The sequence below is a fragment of the Anas acuta genome, chromosome W (assembly GCF_963932015.1).
Source record: "Anas acuta chromosome W, bAnaAcu1.1, whole genome shotgun sequence".
In the NCBI taxonomy this organism is placed as follows: Eukaryota; Metazoa; Chordata; class Aves; order Anseriformes; family Anatidae; genus Anas; species Anas acuta.
Window position 1 is genome coordinate 3,725,024 of NC_089016.1, and position 13,682 is coordinate 3,738,705.

Below are 13,682 nucleotides of genomic sequence, written 5' to 3' on the forward strand. Positions count from 1 at the left end.
AAGAGAGGAAAATAAACCTGAAAACAGCGTATGTTTGCAAATCCTCAAAAGCTTGTTCTTAAATCTCTATCAAAACTAAAGATTTGACCTAATGTTTTGGTAATGTCTAAAATCTTGGCTAAGTGTCAATGACTTTTGCTTTGTGCGTACTACATTAAAATCTCTTATTGATTGTGTGTGCTGTTTTATTTTTTCATACATGCCTAACTTTGCTCTTACATGTCAACTTTGTATCTTAGTACTGCGGAAGTTGTGCTACAAAAAATGGATGAAATGGAGCAGATGCGTAGATGCCAAAGATGTTGGGAAGATGTTGAGGTACAAATGACAGAGCAAATAACTCCGTCAGTTTGCCATTTTTGTAGAGTATTTCACGTAGGGAAGTAACTTAGTTGTAATTTTAATTGAACTGAAATAACTTCCTTCCAAAGAATAGTGTGGTCTAAACTACCATTTGGTCTTGCTCTCTGGTTATATCTTCATGTCTTACTGATACGGTTGTGCTCCAGATGTCTTTTAAGAGTGGAGGAAGCATCTTCTGCAGAAGATGTGGGATAACGGGGAGATGCTGAAATGCATGTCTTCCACTCCAGTTTCTGAATTGCCTTCTGCTTTTTGAATGGACGCTGTTTACAAACAGCTGTTTCGGACTTGGGTTTTTACTCCAAATGTTACTAAAAGCTCTGCCTGGGGGACTGAATATGCAAAAAGACTGGTGCTTTCCATCAGCTTGGCAGTTTAAGCTGTTCAGCTTTTTATCCTTAACTCCTAAATCATATTTCTCGTCATGCTCAGGAACGCACTTACTTGGAAAGCTTAACAAAAGGCAGTGCATAGCTTCCTGTGTTGGTCACTCACTCGAATTTTGATTCCTGTTAACATTTTTTTTTCCTGAGAGCTCACAAAGAATCTCCAGTATCATGTAGCTTTAGTCATCTGTTACAGGCAAATGGAGCTGTTTTCTTTAATTGACCTAACTTGCATTTTAGAATTCTTCCTTGGCTGCAAACTGCTCCCAGAGTTTTCAGGAACTTGAAGCCTTTCAAATTTCCAGCTGAATGAACTGATGGCTACTTTATGTATATTTGTTTGTGTGCTGGCCTTGCCTGAGAGCTTAAATAAACCCCTGTCTCTAGAGGAACCCCTGTTACAGTTGTATGCAGCAATCATACTTCCTCTGTCTTAGTTTTGCTCTATTAAATTCAACTATTTTATTAAATTACTGTTCTTTTGAATGATAGGCACATCATTTTAAAACTTCCCGATAACCTACTTTCATAGCTTTTAGTTTAGCTCTGAATTCCCTTTTTTTTCTCTCAAATCACAGAATGGTTGAGGTTAGAAGGGGCCTCTGGAGGTCACTTGGTCCAACCCTCCCCTGCTCAAGCAGGGACACCTAGAGCTGGTTGCCCAGGGCTGTGAAATGAATCCAGAATTGTCCACAGTACTTTTTATTAGCATCTCTCACACGCCTGTATGATTTCTTTTGGTATGTCTGCTAGAAAGGTAGTTCTTTTTCCCTGGTTCTGTCACGCTGTAGGTTATTAACCTCTGATTAACTAATGCACTCAGTTGTGTATCTGGGCAAGTATTTAACCACTGCATGTACTGAGCCCTGGTTTAGAGCAGAAATTCTTGTTACTGATTGTGGGTGCACGCAATCATATTCCCATTCTCTCCTCTTGTGCAATAATTTATTTTTTGTGTGTATACGGGGTGCCTCGATAATGTTACTGTGTAAGCATCAACAGACAGACGTGTCTGTCAGTGGATGTACGTGTATGCACATCTGTTTTTCTGCACGTTTGTGACCGATCTTTCTTGCTGCTTGGAATTAGGAGAACCTTGATATCTTCACCTGTGTGAAGTCAGACTTTGAAAGAACTGGACCTGGCAGTCCAGATGAGGTTGGTGAGTTCTGGTTTTAAGTTTTCTTTACTCTGTTCTAACCAAAAGCCTTAAACAATTGAAAGAAGCTAATCTACTGGGTATTTGTCTTCTGTAAAAATTCTGTGTTGCTATTGACTTCACAAGCCTTAGTATGAGCTCTAGGGCTGTACTGTAGTGAGCTGAAAGGTGAAAAAAAAAAACACCAAAAACAACAGCGCTTTTCCAAACTGCTTACAAGATAAAAGGCAACAGATGGTTGTAGACAGGTGGGAATGGAAAGAAATGGACAGCATTACTATTACTCAGCATGCGAAACGGTGATACCGCTACAGCAGGAGCGTGACAGTTTTCATGGTTTTGAGCAGCACAGCAAGAATTTTCAGGAAGCAAGGTAGATAGGCTGCCAGATGTTTATGAAAAGCTCCTCCCAAGCGTGAAGCTCAGCAGGAGGGAGGATAGCGTTGTGCGTTTCTGCGTTTAGGAGGCAGTCACCGTAAGCTGCTGTCAGGGCCTGTAATTAGGAGCTGTCATCTGGGTACTCAGTGACTTGTGGAATGAGGTTAAGCCACGAAAGGCCGTATTAACTTGGAAGTGATGGGAAAACTTACAGTTTTTAAGAAGAATGTTAGTTGTGATTAAGGCAGTAAATTAGATCATCCTTGTAGGAGCTTTCTAAACAGATCAGAACAGGGCAAGACTGTACTTAAGGACCGAAAAGGGTGTTGCAGTAGATGAGCTGACAAGTTAGATTATGTGATAGAGCTCACCTGCACACCTGCAAAGGAGCTCAGAGAGACAGTGACAGGAGGCTGAGCCCCAGAAAATACTTTGCTCCTCCCTTCAGAGGCCCAGAGGAGCAGAGAGATGCACAGTGGCAGGTGGGAACCCGAGGGAAGTTCTTCGGAGGAAGAATGGCTGGGCCATGGACTAGTAAGGGAGAAGCAGAGTTGACTCCTTTGGAGGTTTAGTTAGGAAAACATTAGCTCAAAGTCTGAATAAGAGTAGCTTGAATACAAGGCGGGGGCCAGTCTAGAGGGAGAAGCTTGGTTAAAGTGTGTGGGTTTCAGGGAGCTGTGCAGTAGAGACTTGTAGAGAGGAGTTTTAAATAGCACGTTGAATGGGAAATGAGCCCGGGGCAATTAATTGATGATCAAAATGCAAACTACAATTTTAAATCAGGAAAGAGCTAGAATAACTTTTATAGTGAAAAATACGCCAGAAAAGAGTGAGGAAAGTGTCAGTGTTGTTACAAAGGAAGTTACTGGAACAAAGGAAAGGGTTAGTGGAGCACTAAAGCAGAGAAATTCATGCTTTTGTGATAGAAGTGTTGGAACACCAAGGACTGGAGATGGTAGTGATCACAAACTCATTTACTGATTGCTCAGTTTTCCGTGTGCTGTCTGTATACCCCATGGCACCTACCTTGCATTCAGAAAGCAATGCAACCTTTGGGGTTAAAAAATAAAAACCAAAGAGGGCGGTGCTTTCCAAGAAAAAAAGATAAGTCCTTTTGGCAAACAGGTAGGTGAACGGAGTATGTACGTTCCTTCCTCGGTGTCCTGCTGTTAACGTGAGAGGATATTCACCAGAACCCAGTAGATAATTGCACTCTGGTTTTTGTGTTTTTTACCATCTTTCATGAAACAACTTCAGGTTACTTGACAGAAGCTAATGGCCTAAGCTTATGTGCATTTGGCATTGTTTTCTCATTGGTGAGCTTCAAGCCTGTGTCTGGCCCATTATTGCTCACAGAATTTGTGGCAGAGCTAGACTTGGACTTAGATTACTATGCTTAGTCTTAGCACTACAGATTATTAAAACCCTTTCCATTAAACACTTTCTCAAACTAAGAAGTGACTTTCTGAAATAGCTGTTTTCAGAAGATCTGCATCTTAGCTAAGCAATATGACAGAATTTTGCCTGTTGTTAAACACTGAGGCTGACGACAAGTCCATCAGCAGTTTCAGAGAGGACAGACAATGTCTAGATGCATGCTCATCTGCTAGGATTTGTGATTTCTGAAACGTGACTTGCATAAATTCATCTTAAGGTTTTGCAGGATCCACTGTGTCATTAAAATAATGATAATAATAAAACTTACAGGCATCTGTGTAATGCATTTTGGATTTCATATAATTTGCAAAAGTACTTAACGATTCGGTGTCATTTTGTGGTACAGTACAAACATCAAGAGGAAGTGAGAACAAAGAAAATGACGGTGAAGATGTTCCAAGGCGTTACAACCTTCGACGGAGGAAACCTGTTGACCGCTACCAAGCTCCTATGGAAAGTAGGTTGAACGCACAGTTTCTCTTAAAACCTTATTTCTTGCACATAAGTGAGATAAAATTTTTGAATGCAAATACATGTGTTTGCGCACACAGTTCTGTTTCAGTTCTGTACCTTCATTCTGCACATGAACTTCGCTGTTTTTATCAGACACGTGTGTCCTGTGCCCATTGTATTTCTTTGCTGTTTGGCGTACTTAGTGCTATGTATCCTTGATATGACAGTAATTAATCACACTTAATAGTCTTGCTCTTGTGATTTTCAGTTCACCTTTAAAAAGGGCGTAGTTTTCCACTTGTACCATGCACTGATGAAAAGCAAAAACGGTTAAAAATTCTTCTGGAATTAGGGATGAGTGAAACACGTGGCATTTTCTTTATCTTTTGATATCCTCCTCTCTTAAATGTATCTGTATCATTATTCTAAATTCTTTCCTTTCAGTAAGACAAAGAGATCGAGAGAGGACTAACTCGGGCCAGCCCTGTTCTGTCAGACAGAAAGAGTCACTTGAAAATGCTGGGTCACAAAAATATAGAAGACGTGCCAGGTTGGTGTATGGCTAGTGATAGCTCTTACTTATCCGTAGAGCTGTCAGTCTCCTTACTGCATAATGCTTCAAAGGGTTTTCAGTTTAGTGGTAATTACAGAGTAAGTTTATGATCGGTACTTTGGTAGTCTGAGGATAGAGAGGAAAGAAATATTTGGAGGGCAGGAGGTGGGTACTTTTAAGTTGGTTTCTTTCTTAAATCCAATATTTGTGGGTCGCTGATAAGATGATTATGGAGGTAGTGTCTGAGTTTCTGTAACTGAAATTCTTTGGTTCTGGAACTGAAGCCAGAATCCCCCCTTAAAAATCTTAGTCAGACTATTTAATCTTGAAGGATACAAATTATTTTCTTAAAACCAAAAATAATTTTATTCGATTTAGAGGGAGAGGCTTTATGGAAGTTTTGTTGGATTAAAAAAAAAAAAAGTTATCACTCAAATACTGACTCTAGTTTCTGTTTGGAATCAACTAATGTTTCTGTATGAAGTTAACCTTAAACAATAAAAGATCTAAATGAAATCATAAATTGCCTTAGTAATGATAAAGGCTTTTTGGATTCTGTAAGCAGTTAGTGCGTAGAGAATGCTGTTGATTGCCAGATATTTTGTTGAGCATTCTTGAAAGCAGACAGTTGTCACGAGGAAAATCATGTCATGGCCTTTGAAATCAGATTGCTAAGGAGTACAATGGACTGGAAAATAGATCTCAGAGTAAATTTTGAGATAGAATTCCCTTAATTTTTGGTGTTACTTAGTATCTGCTCTATTTTCTTTTTAACTTTCTGGTTTATATGCTTGCTTGCAGACAGAGACATGCAGATGACATCAGTGATTCTACACCCTCTTGCTCATCTCCCTTGCTTAGCACATGTGATACGGAGGAGAGTGGTGAGAGCAGTGAGGACAGCGAGAGCACATCTCCAAGAAGGTTGCTGTCATTAGAGAACAGGGGAGGGATGAATCTCCTTCAAATGAATATTTAGCCATGTTTAAGTTTATCTAAATTTAACTGTGTGAGTTTATGTCAATTAGTTAGGTCTTCTATATATTAATTAATGTTTTCTACATTTGCTTGGCATTATTATGAAAAACAAAAATCTTCGAGTTGCATCTTAAAGAAAAAGAAGCCCTATAACTTCTCCTTAATTCAAATCAGGACTTTTTGAGTGAAACTTCAGAAACAGGACCTAAAGAGAGTTCAGAGGGATCAAAAGAAAGTTGGAGGAAGTCAGGGAGATGCAATGCAAATAGATAGTGCGGTAAGTCTTAAACTAATCATCGTGTCAGCGAGTGTTTCCAGGGATTATGAAAGATCTCAGTGTGCCATCTACAACTACCTTTGTTGATGGTTTTCTCTAAAGCAACTTCAAAAATTGCCCAGAATGTTTCTGTTGTGCTGAGATAATTTCTGATGAAACCTTGATCTAGGTTGCTGCTTTCTTTAACATACAGACTCTGTTGTGTTGAATTTCTCTTTAGATTGGATTTGAGAACGTGGGTGATCTTTCCGAACACATCGCAGCTTTGAAAGAGATGGTGATTTTTCCCCTCCTGTATCCAGAAGTTTTTCAGCGGTTCAATATTCAGTCCCCCAGGTAACTCATTAAAGTGATAAATCGTAAGTCAGCTGTTTTCAGGAGAAAGTTCAGTTAAGGCATCAATATGCTTCCATGCTTCAACATTTTGGCAGCGGTGAACGTTTGTTTTAGTAGTAGCAAAAAGTGGTTTCTTAAAAATGGATAGAATCTAGAATATTTGTAGGTTAAAAATATAAGCAACGTCTTAAAATTTTAAGTTTTACCGTCTGGTGTCTTTAAAAAGTTGGGTTAGTTGGGTTGGAGTGGTTTTGTTCTCAGTTTTATGTACAAGTCAGCTTGATTAGTTTGTAAGCAAGAAGGGATTATCTAGTGGAAGTCAATCGTAATATGTTGCCTGGAAGCCCAATTGTTTTTCCTGCCTACTTTTGTTTTCTTTTTTTTTTCCCTCTGAGTGCTAAGGCATCGCTTTTCCTTCCGGCTTTAGGCTTCCTCACGTGCCATCAGCAATAGATGGTCTGAGAGACCAAACCCAGTAACTTAATGCTTGTGAGAGGAGCATTAAATGCTTTACTATCAGATTCTGCATATTGTGAAAGCAAGAATATGCAGTTTATCACTGAAGAATGAAGTGGTGATTCACCATTCAGCCCATTCTCAGATTCTGTGCTGAAGTTTGCCTGTTTGGCTCCAGTTTGCTGTAATCAAACTGTTTGTCAGCAGTTTTGGAAGTGTCCTTCTGGGACAGTATGCTCTCTTTTGAAGGTTTTATACACTTGAGTTACCCCCTTATTCATTTCTTTGGGTGAAAAAAATGAATTTTCTTGTGAAACGTTGTAAAAATGCAGAACTTCTATCTGTTCTGACTCTACCCACACTTCAGCTATTACTGCTGTCTTGTACGTGATGTGTTTTGGTTAGGAAAGACGCTTGTTCTAGAGATGATGGTTGTAGGAGGTACTCATCATGATGTTTTTTTTTCCTATCTGGATCTTTTTTTATTGCAGAGGCTGTCTATTTTATGGCCCCCCAGGAACAGGGAAGACACTAGTTGCTCGTGCACTTGCCAATGAATATAGCCGAAGTGACAGAAAAATAACATTTTTTATGAGAAGTGCTTCGGACTGCATGAGAAAATACGTGGGGGAATCAGAACGCCAACTTCGTGTGTTATTTGAACAGGTAAGGTTGAAATGCACAGTGTGTTCTGTCAGAGTTGAAACCATTATTTTCTGTGGTCAACGTTTTTAAGTAGAACTTGCTTTTTTTGTATTTTGTTATTTTTTTTTCCCACTGAAACGGAAATGCCAGTGTTTCTGCTGTGAATGTCAGCTGTAGGAGCTACTGGAACGATTTGCTTCCTGTCACCCGGATACAGTGGGTTGACACAGACTGCTGTCTTCTGTTAGTCATGCCAGATACTCCAGTAGCTCTATCAGTAGAGGTCCCAGAGGCTGAAGTGAAAAATCTAGTTTAGATGACATTCCAACCATGATGTTTTTGTGCATTTTTCCTTTAGATAATGGTGTTTTAGTCTGTGTTTTTGTGCTAGGCCTATCAGATGCGACCTTCAATTATTTTCTTTGACGAGATAGATGGTCTCGCTCCTGTGCGCTCCAGTAAACAAGACCACATTCATAGGTATTACAGTTTTGCACCTACATAAAATCTGCTTGATCTTTGGGGAATGAAAAAAAAAAAAGGATGATGACCTGTTTAATTTACTGTGAACACGTTAATTTATCCTGAAAACTTGTAACTCAATGCCAAAACAGGTGCTTCTAAACGATAGTTGAAACCAATTTACTAAGCCTGATATCAGCATGTGGTCTGTGTTAACTTACCTATTGTTTATGTCTTAAAATGAGTCTTGTCCTTAAAGCTTGTCCTTTTTGACTACTCATGGAAGAAAGTCATGTGGAATGTGACAAAATTTACTGAACCAGTAAGTAAAAATTATATTTTTCTATTAGTTCCATTGTTTCAACTCTTCCGACGCTTCTAGACGGCACTGTTAACAGAGGGGAGATCGTGGTAATTGGAGCTACCAACAGACTGGATTCTATAGATCCTGCTTTACGAAGACCAGGACGCTTTGACAGAGAGTTCCTCTTCAACTTGCCAAATAAAGAGGTGAGAACTGAAATTCAACGTTAGCGCTACCATGGCAAAGTCCAACTTTATAGGAAAAAAAAATTGACAACTTGAACAAGAGAGTGATATGTGGAGACACTGCGTTGTTCCATGGAGGGCAAATCTGGTACTGAATATATATGGTCAAGATGATACCACCAAGTAGTTAGTTCTGTAATCAAACCTTTCATTCCCAAAGTTGTACCTGTTTGCTTAATTATTTAGTCCACTTGGGCGCTTTCATCATGAAGTTGTGTTTTTGGTCTCAGTCCTTCACTTATGAATGAATAGGGGACGTGTGTGCATTTGATTGTGCCCCGGATCAGTGGTAGTAGTTTGAGTCATAATTATTTTCTTCTTTATAGTAATTGTAGCAATTTGAAACATTGTGCCAGAAGTGCTTTCTGTGAATTTACTGCCTGAAAAGCAAATGTGATGAAGTAATGAGACTGTCACAATGAAAGCTTGTTAAATTTTAGAGAAGTTTTTTGGACAACAAAGAAATGTTTCTGGATAAATTTTTCATTGCAGTATTTTCCTCTGGGTCCTTAGGTCTCATAGTTTGGAAACTTGCTATTGAAGCTATAAATGCCTTTTCTTTCACTGTAGGTTCCTAGAAAAAAGTCCAGTGTAACAAATAAGAAATATTCAATTTCCTGGTTGACAATGCAGAGTGTATATTAAATAACTGTAAAATACTTGAAAGTTGAGCAAGTAAGAAAAGCGTATTAGTAGATGAGGGGTTTTGAGGGAGGACTGTTTCGGTTTTTTTGTTTGTTTGTTTCTTGTTGGTATTTTTAAGGAAAACTTGAGACAAGCTAAAATGCAATGATTTTGCTTCCAGGCTAGAAAAGAAATTTTCAAGATTCATACTCGTGACTGGACCCCTAAGCCACCGGACATGTTGCTTGATGAACTAGCTGAGAAATGCATTGGTAAGACTGAAACCAAAATGGATTCTTGCTTGTGAGCAAGTTGTAAAGAACCTTAGCTTGTACCAGGCAGTACCCAAGCTCTTGTGCCTTGCTGCACAACTAGTCAACGAGGCAGCTGGCACGCCTTCATAGCAATCAGAGTTAGATGCTTTCATCTATTTACTCTTTGTTGTCGTTCCTCTTGTTGTCTGAGAACATTAAATGGTTCTGGGGCATCTGCCTCAAGAGTATAGTTTTTGATGAGGAGTCTGCTTCAGCTGCATAAGCGCAGGATATCAGGCAGTGAGCAACATGAAACTTCCCTGCAGAACGGTAGCACTTTGAATTCCCTGTTAACCTGTTTGGTTTTGACATGACAAATTCTTTAAATGTTGCATGTTGTAAACCTGGGCCTTGACTGATGTAACGTTTGATTTTTGTTTGTTAGGATACTGTGGTGCAGATATCAAATCCCTGTGTACTGAAGCTGCTCTGTGCTCTCTACGTCGATGCTATCCTCAGATTTATGCAAGTAGGGAGAAATTGCAACTAGACGTTAATTCTATTAAAATAAAAGCAAAGGACTTTTTCATGGCTCCGAAGAAGGTTGTTCCGGCATCAAACAGGATCGAGGCTTCACCCGTACAAGCACTATCACCCATTTTCAAGCCACTTTTTAAAAGATCAGTAGCGAATATTTTACAAGTTGTGCATAAGATCTTCCCGCAGGCACAGCTAGTGCTAAAGGAGGACCGACAGCAAGGTATAACCACAGCATCCACTTCTTTATAATTCTGCTAAAGATTGTTCGTAAGCTCCTTTATTCTAAGGGAGAGAAAAAAAATCACCAGGAGTAGCGTACCTTATATGTACACATCAGTGGGACTTGGTACAGCTTTGTAGGGCCTTGTGCCATCTCCTTAGATCTGTGGTGGGATGAACTCTAGGAAATAGCTTTCAGTGTGTGCTCTCAAATGAAGAAAGGGTTTTGGCACTGATTTAGAAGCTGTATTAATGTAAGAGAAAGAGACAAAGGCTATTCAGGGAAGTTAACAAACCTCTTTTGCCTTTCAGACCATTTAAATCCTATTTTACAAGATGGTATGTTCGACAGTGATGACGATGCATCCTTGGTTTCTGGAGATGAATTCAAAGATGGAATGCCTGACGGACCAGAGAAAAAACTCCTCTGTTTCAGCAGGTAAAGAAAGATAGATCCCTGTTATGTTTAAATTCTCAGGTCTGATGAGTCTTTGTAAACAGTTCCAGCTGTTAAAAGTGTGAGGGGTGGTAGACGAAGGGGTAACATCAAGTTAGTGTGTAGAAGGGGTGCTTGGTATTCACAAGAAGAGAGGGTGAAGGGACTAAAGTTGTAATGAAGTTGCTCTGAATGACCCAATTGAAAAGCCCAGGCTTCTCTTCCTAAGCCAAAGTGATCTGTAGACTACCAGAACACGTTGACTTAATCCATGGCATTCTTTGAAAGACTCAAGACCACATACATGTCCTGTCTGTCCTTTTAGCTAAAAGTACCCCAACTTTATGGGTTTGTGTTGCCACCTTTTGCCCATCTGTTTTCCAGGATTCTTAAACCAGTAGTGAATTTTGTAGTAGAAAGAACACTGAGAAATGGCTTGTTAAAACACCTTGAGAAAAATCTGAATGGTGTCTGTATTTGTTAAGCCACCAAGTTGTGTTAATCTTGTGGTATTTTAGTATGGAAGTCATGCAAGCCCACGGTTGTTAAGTTAGATCATGTTGTCGCAGCTGGATCAGTTATTTTTCTCAGTTTCTATTGCTGTGCTGTCCAGAAGATTTTCTGTCCTCTAGAGCAAGGCTAAGTCTCTAGCATCTTTGATTTAAGCCAGCAAAGGTACAGCCTGATTGTAGTGGGGAAACAAATGCTCATTGCAAATTTATTTCCTAGTAGTAAAGCAAGATTGCAGGGATATTAATTTGCAGTCTTGGTTTAGTAAAGAATAGGAAACACAAGGGAAGAAGATGAAACAATTGGAATGACTGAATAACTTAACTGGAAATCTTACATGTATTTAATGTGCCATTTGGATTATTTGGGGAGGGAAAAGAAAATCTATAGGAAAAGTACTTGGAACATCTGTGTGTCTATTCAGCACCTCATTTATAAGCTTGTTTTCTTAACTCTTGTTCTAGGAGTGCTTTCTGCGAACCAACATCATGCCGGCCCTGTCTGCTAATAGTAGGAAAAGAAGGGTACGGCCAGGTTTCTTACGTGGCACCAGCGGTGTTGCACGCTTTGGAGAAGTTTCCCGTTCACACCCTGGACCTTTCTGTTCTGCTTACAAACGTTGCACCGCCAGAAGAAATCTGCGGACAGGTACCTTTTTTCTTTTTATTCTCATCGGATTCACTGACTGTATGTAGAAGATCAATCGAGTTGCAAGTAAGGTGAGCAAAATTCATTGGTAATGGAGGTGGCCTTGTTTTAATGTGCTGGGATGTTTGCTTCTGTCTGAAAATCCCCTTTTCTTTTAGACAGCACCACAAACAATCTGGATGTTGTACATGTCCACATTTTCCATACCCAATTTCACAGTGAGGATGTTGTTAGCAGCTCAGGAAGCTGGGCGGTGTTGCTAATGAACATCTCTTTGTGGAAAGAAATGCTGCTCATCTCCCTGGGATCCAGAAAGTAGTTCTCATTGCCTCCTAAGACTGTGTGCTCCCAGTAGATGGCTCTGTACCAGACTGCATGTCGGCTACTTTTTGTAGCCGCCTTTTAAATTATATTAGTAAGGCAACCAAGGTTTGGGGCTTCTGTTTATTTTGTTTTCACACGGGCATACACAACTTGTGCTGTTGCAGTGTGTGCAATAAAAGCATTAACACGCTGATGTGGTTTTAGCTAGAAAAAATGAACAGATTTGGTGTTTTTACTTTTAGGCAGGAAATCCATTTTATTGTTTGGCATCACTACCTTAAAATATTTTTACCTTTAGTGGAAACATTTGAGAGCTATACAAGTAAGGACAGACATGTTACACGACTGAATACTGATGTGTCCCATAAGAGGGACATTTCCTTTCTTTGTTATGCGATGATTGTGGCTGTGGCCATATAGCTACGGTGTCTAGCCACTGCCTGAATATATCCTTCCCATCTTCTGACTAGAGTTCTCCGAATACTGATAATCTGAAAGGGTGCCCAGAGAAATTCCTTATGTGACAGGATGCTTGCCACTCTGTTCACATAGTTTCCTTTCATGGGGCAGTCAGATGGCTATGTAGCTATGTATTAACAGGTTATTCTCCGTGTTTTAGTTTTCTTACCCAAGCTTTCCTTTTCACTAGCTGATCCGAAATGCTCAGAAGACAGCACCAAGCATAATTTATGTCCCAGATACCCATTTATGGTGGTACAACGCTGGACCTGCCTTGAAACTTACTTTTCTAACTCTGCTACGTAATATTCCAGCATTTTCGCCAGTTTTGCTGCTTGCTACGTCTGATGTACGTCACTCAGATCTCCCAGAAGAGGTATTTTTCAATACTTTTCTTACTATTTCTTCAGTTTCTTGTAATTTATGAATGCTTCCAGCATCAAAATGCTGTGCTGTTAAATGCATACTGTTATTACTCAGGCACCCTAACAAGTCACTTAAAATTTGCTTAGAGAAAAAGAATACTGTGAAAGCATCTGCTTAAAGTTTTTTCTGAGTCAAGCAAGTGACTTTCACCCCCTTCTCACGCATGCAAATAATAAATTAATACAATAATTCCAGTGGCTACAAAGTGGTTCAGTCAAGAATATGCAGTGCTTGAAATGACAAGAGGATGTCTTTACTGAAGAGATTTCTTCTGACAGTCTGCCATTCCATGCTATGTTGGGTAAACTGCTAATAATGCAATTTAGTAGAGAATTGAAACACTTTGATTAAAAAAAAAAAAAAAAAAAAATCAGTTTCTTTCTTCATATAGGCCAAAGCTTTCCAAGCTGGAAAGCTGAGTTCCAATTTCTGCTCAAGTAACTTTGGAATCAAATTCTAGTTGTATTCCTAAATAAACTGTAGTAAAAGTACATGCAGAACTTCATTGACTTCTGAGAGTTTACATTAAGGGAAGGTGCCCAAAACAGGAACACGCTGTTCTCGTTCTGATTATTTTGTCTCAGTTATTGGGGGAAGAGAATGGGTCTTACCTAGACGTGTTTATTATCAACTGCTTTGAAAGTGCTTGAGTTCCCACAGAAGTTTTTGTGCAGGTTCTAAATTCCTTCTAAAATAAGTAGTGAAATTCCTTACCTACCTTTTAATACTAGAAATGGAAAATGGAGGAAGACGTAGAGGTACTAGCTACTTCAGACACCTTTTGGTAGAGAAATAAAAACTCAGCAAAAA

At 39.4% G+C, this 13,682-nt stretch overlaps 1 protein-coding gene across 25 annotated transcripts in view; it reads left to right on the forward strand.

Annotated features, from left to right (window-relative positions):
• LOC137847090 (ATPase family AAA domain-containing protein 2-like) overlaps nucleotides 1–13,682 on the forward strand; it is a 38,496-nt gene that overhangs the window by 7,601 nt on the left and 17,213 nt on the right. For 13 of the 25 annotated variants that reach the window (XR_011090797.1, XR_011090796.1, XM_068665342.1 and 10 more), the window contains 14 exons: nucleotides 240–318; nucleotides 1,839–1,911; nucleotides 4,070–4,184; nucleotides 4,621–4,726; nucleotides 5,531–5,984; nucleotides 6,205–6,320; nucleotides 7,268–7,442; nucleotides 7,813–7,901; nucleotides 8,234–8,393; nucleotides 9,238–9,328; nucleotides 9,756–10,070; nucleotides 10,382–10,508; nucleotides 11,480–11,663; nucleotides 12,637–12,822. Coding sequence is in view for 23 of the 25 variants with exons in the window: in XM_068665342.1 (XP_068521443.1) it covers nucleotides 5,967–5,984; nucleotides 6,205–6,320; nucleotides 7,268–7,442; nucleotides 7,813–7,901; nucleotides 8,234–8,393; nucleotides 9,238–9,328; nucleotides 9,756–10,070; nucleotides 10,382–10,508; nucleotides 11,480–11,663; nucleotides 12,637–12,822 (1,461 nt within the window). In the remaining 2 variants the exon portion in view is untranslated. Of the gene's footprint in view, nucleotides 1–239; nucleotides 319–1,838; nucleotides 1,912–3,392; nucleotides 3,412–4,069; nucleotides 4,185–4,620; nucleotides 4,727–5,530; nucleotides 5,985–6,204; nucleotides 6,321–7,267; nucleotides 7,443–7,812; nucleotides 7,902–8,233; nucleotides 8,394–9,237; nucleotides 9,329–9,755; nucleotides 10,071–10,381; nucleotides 10,509–11,479; nucleotides 11,664–12,636; nucleotides 12,823–13,682 lie in introns of those variants that run through there. The other 12 variants (XM_068665348.1, XM_068665345.1, XM_068665349.1 and 9 more) reach the window with 10 other exon arrangements.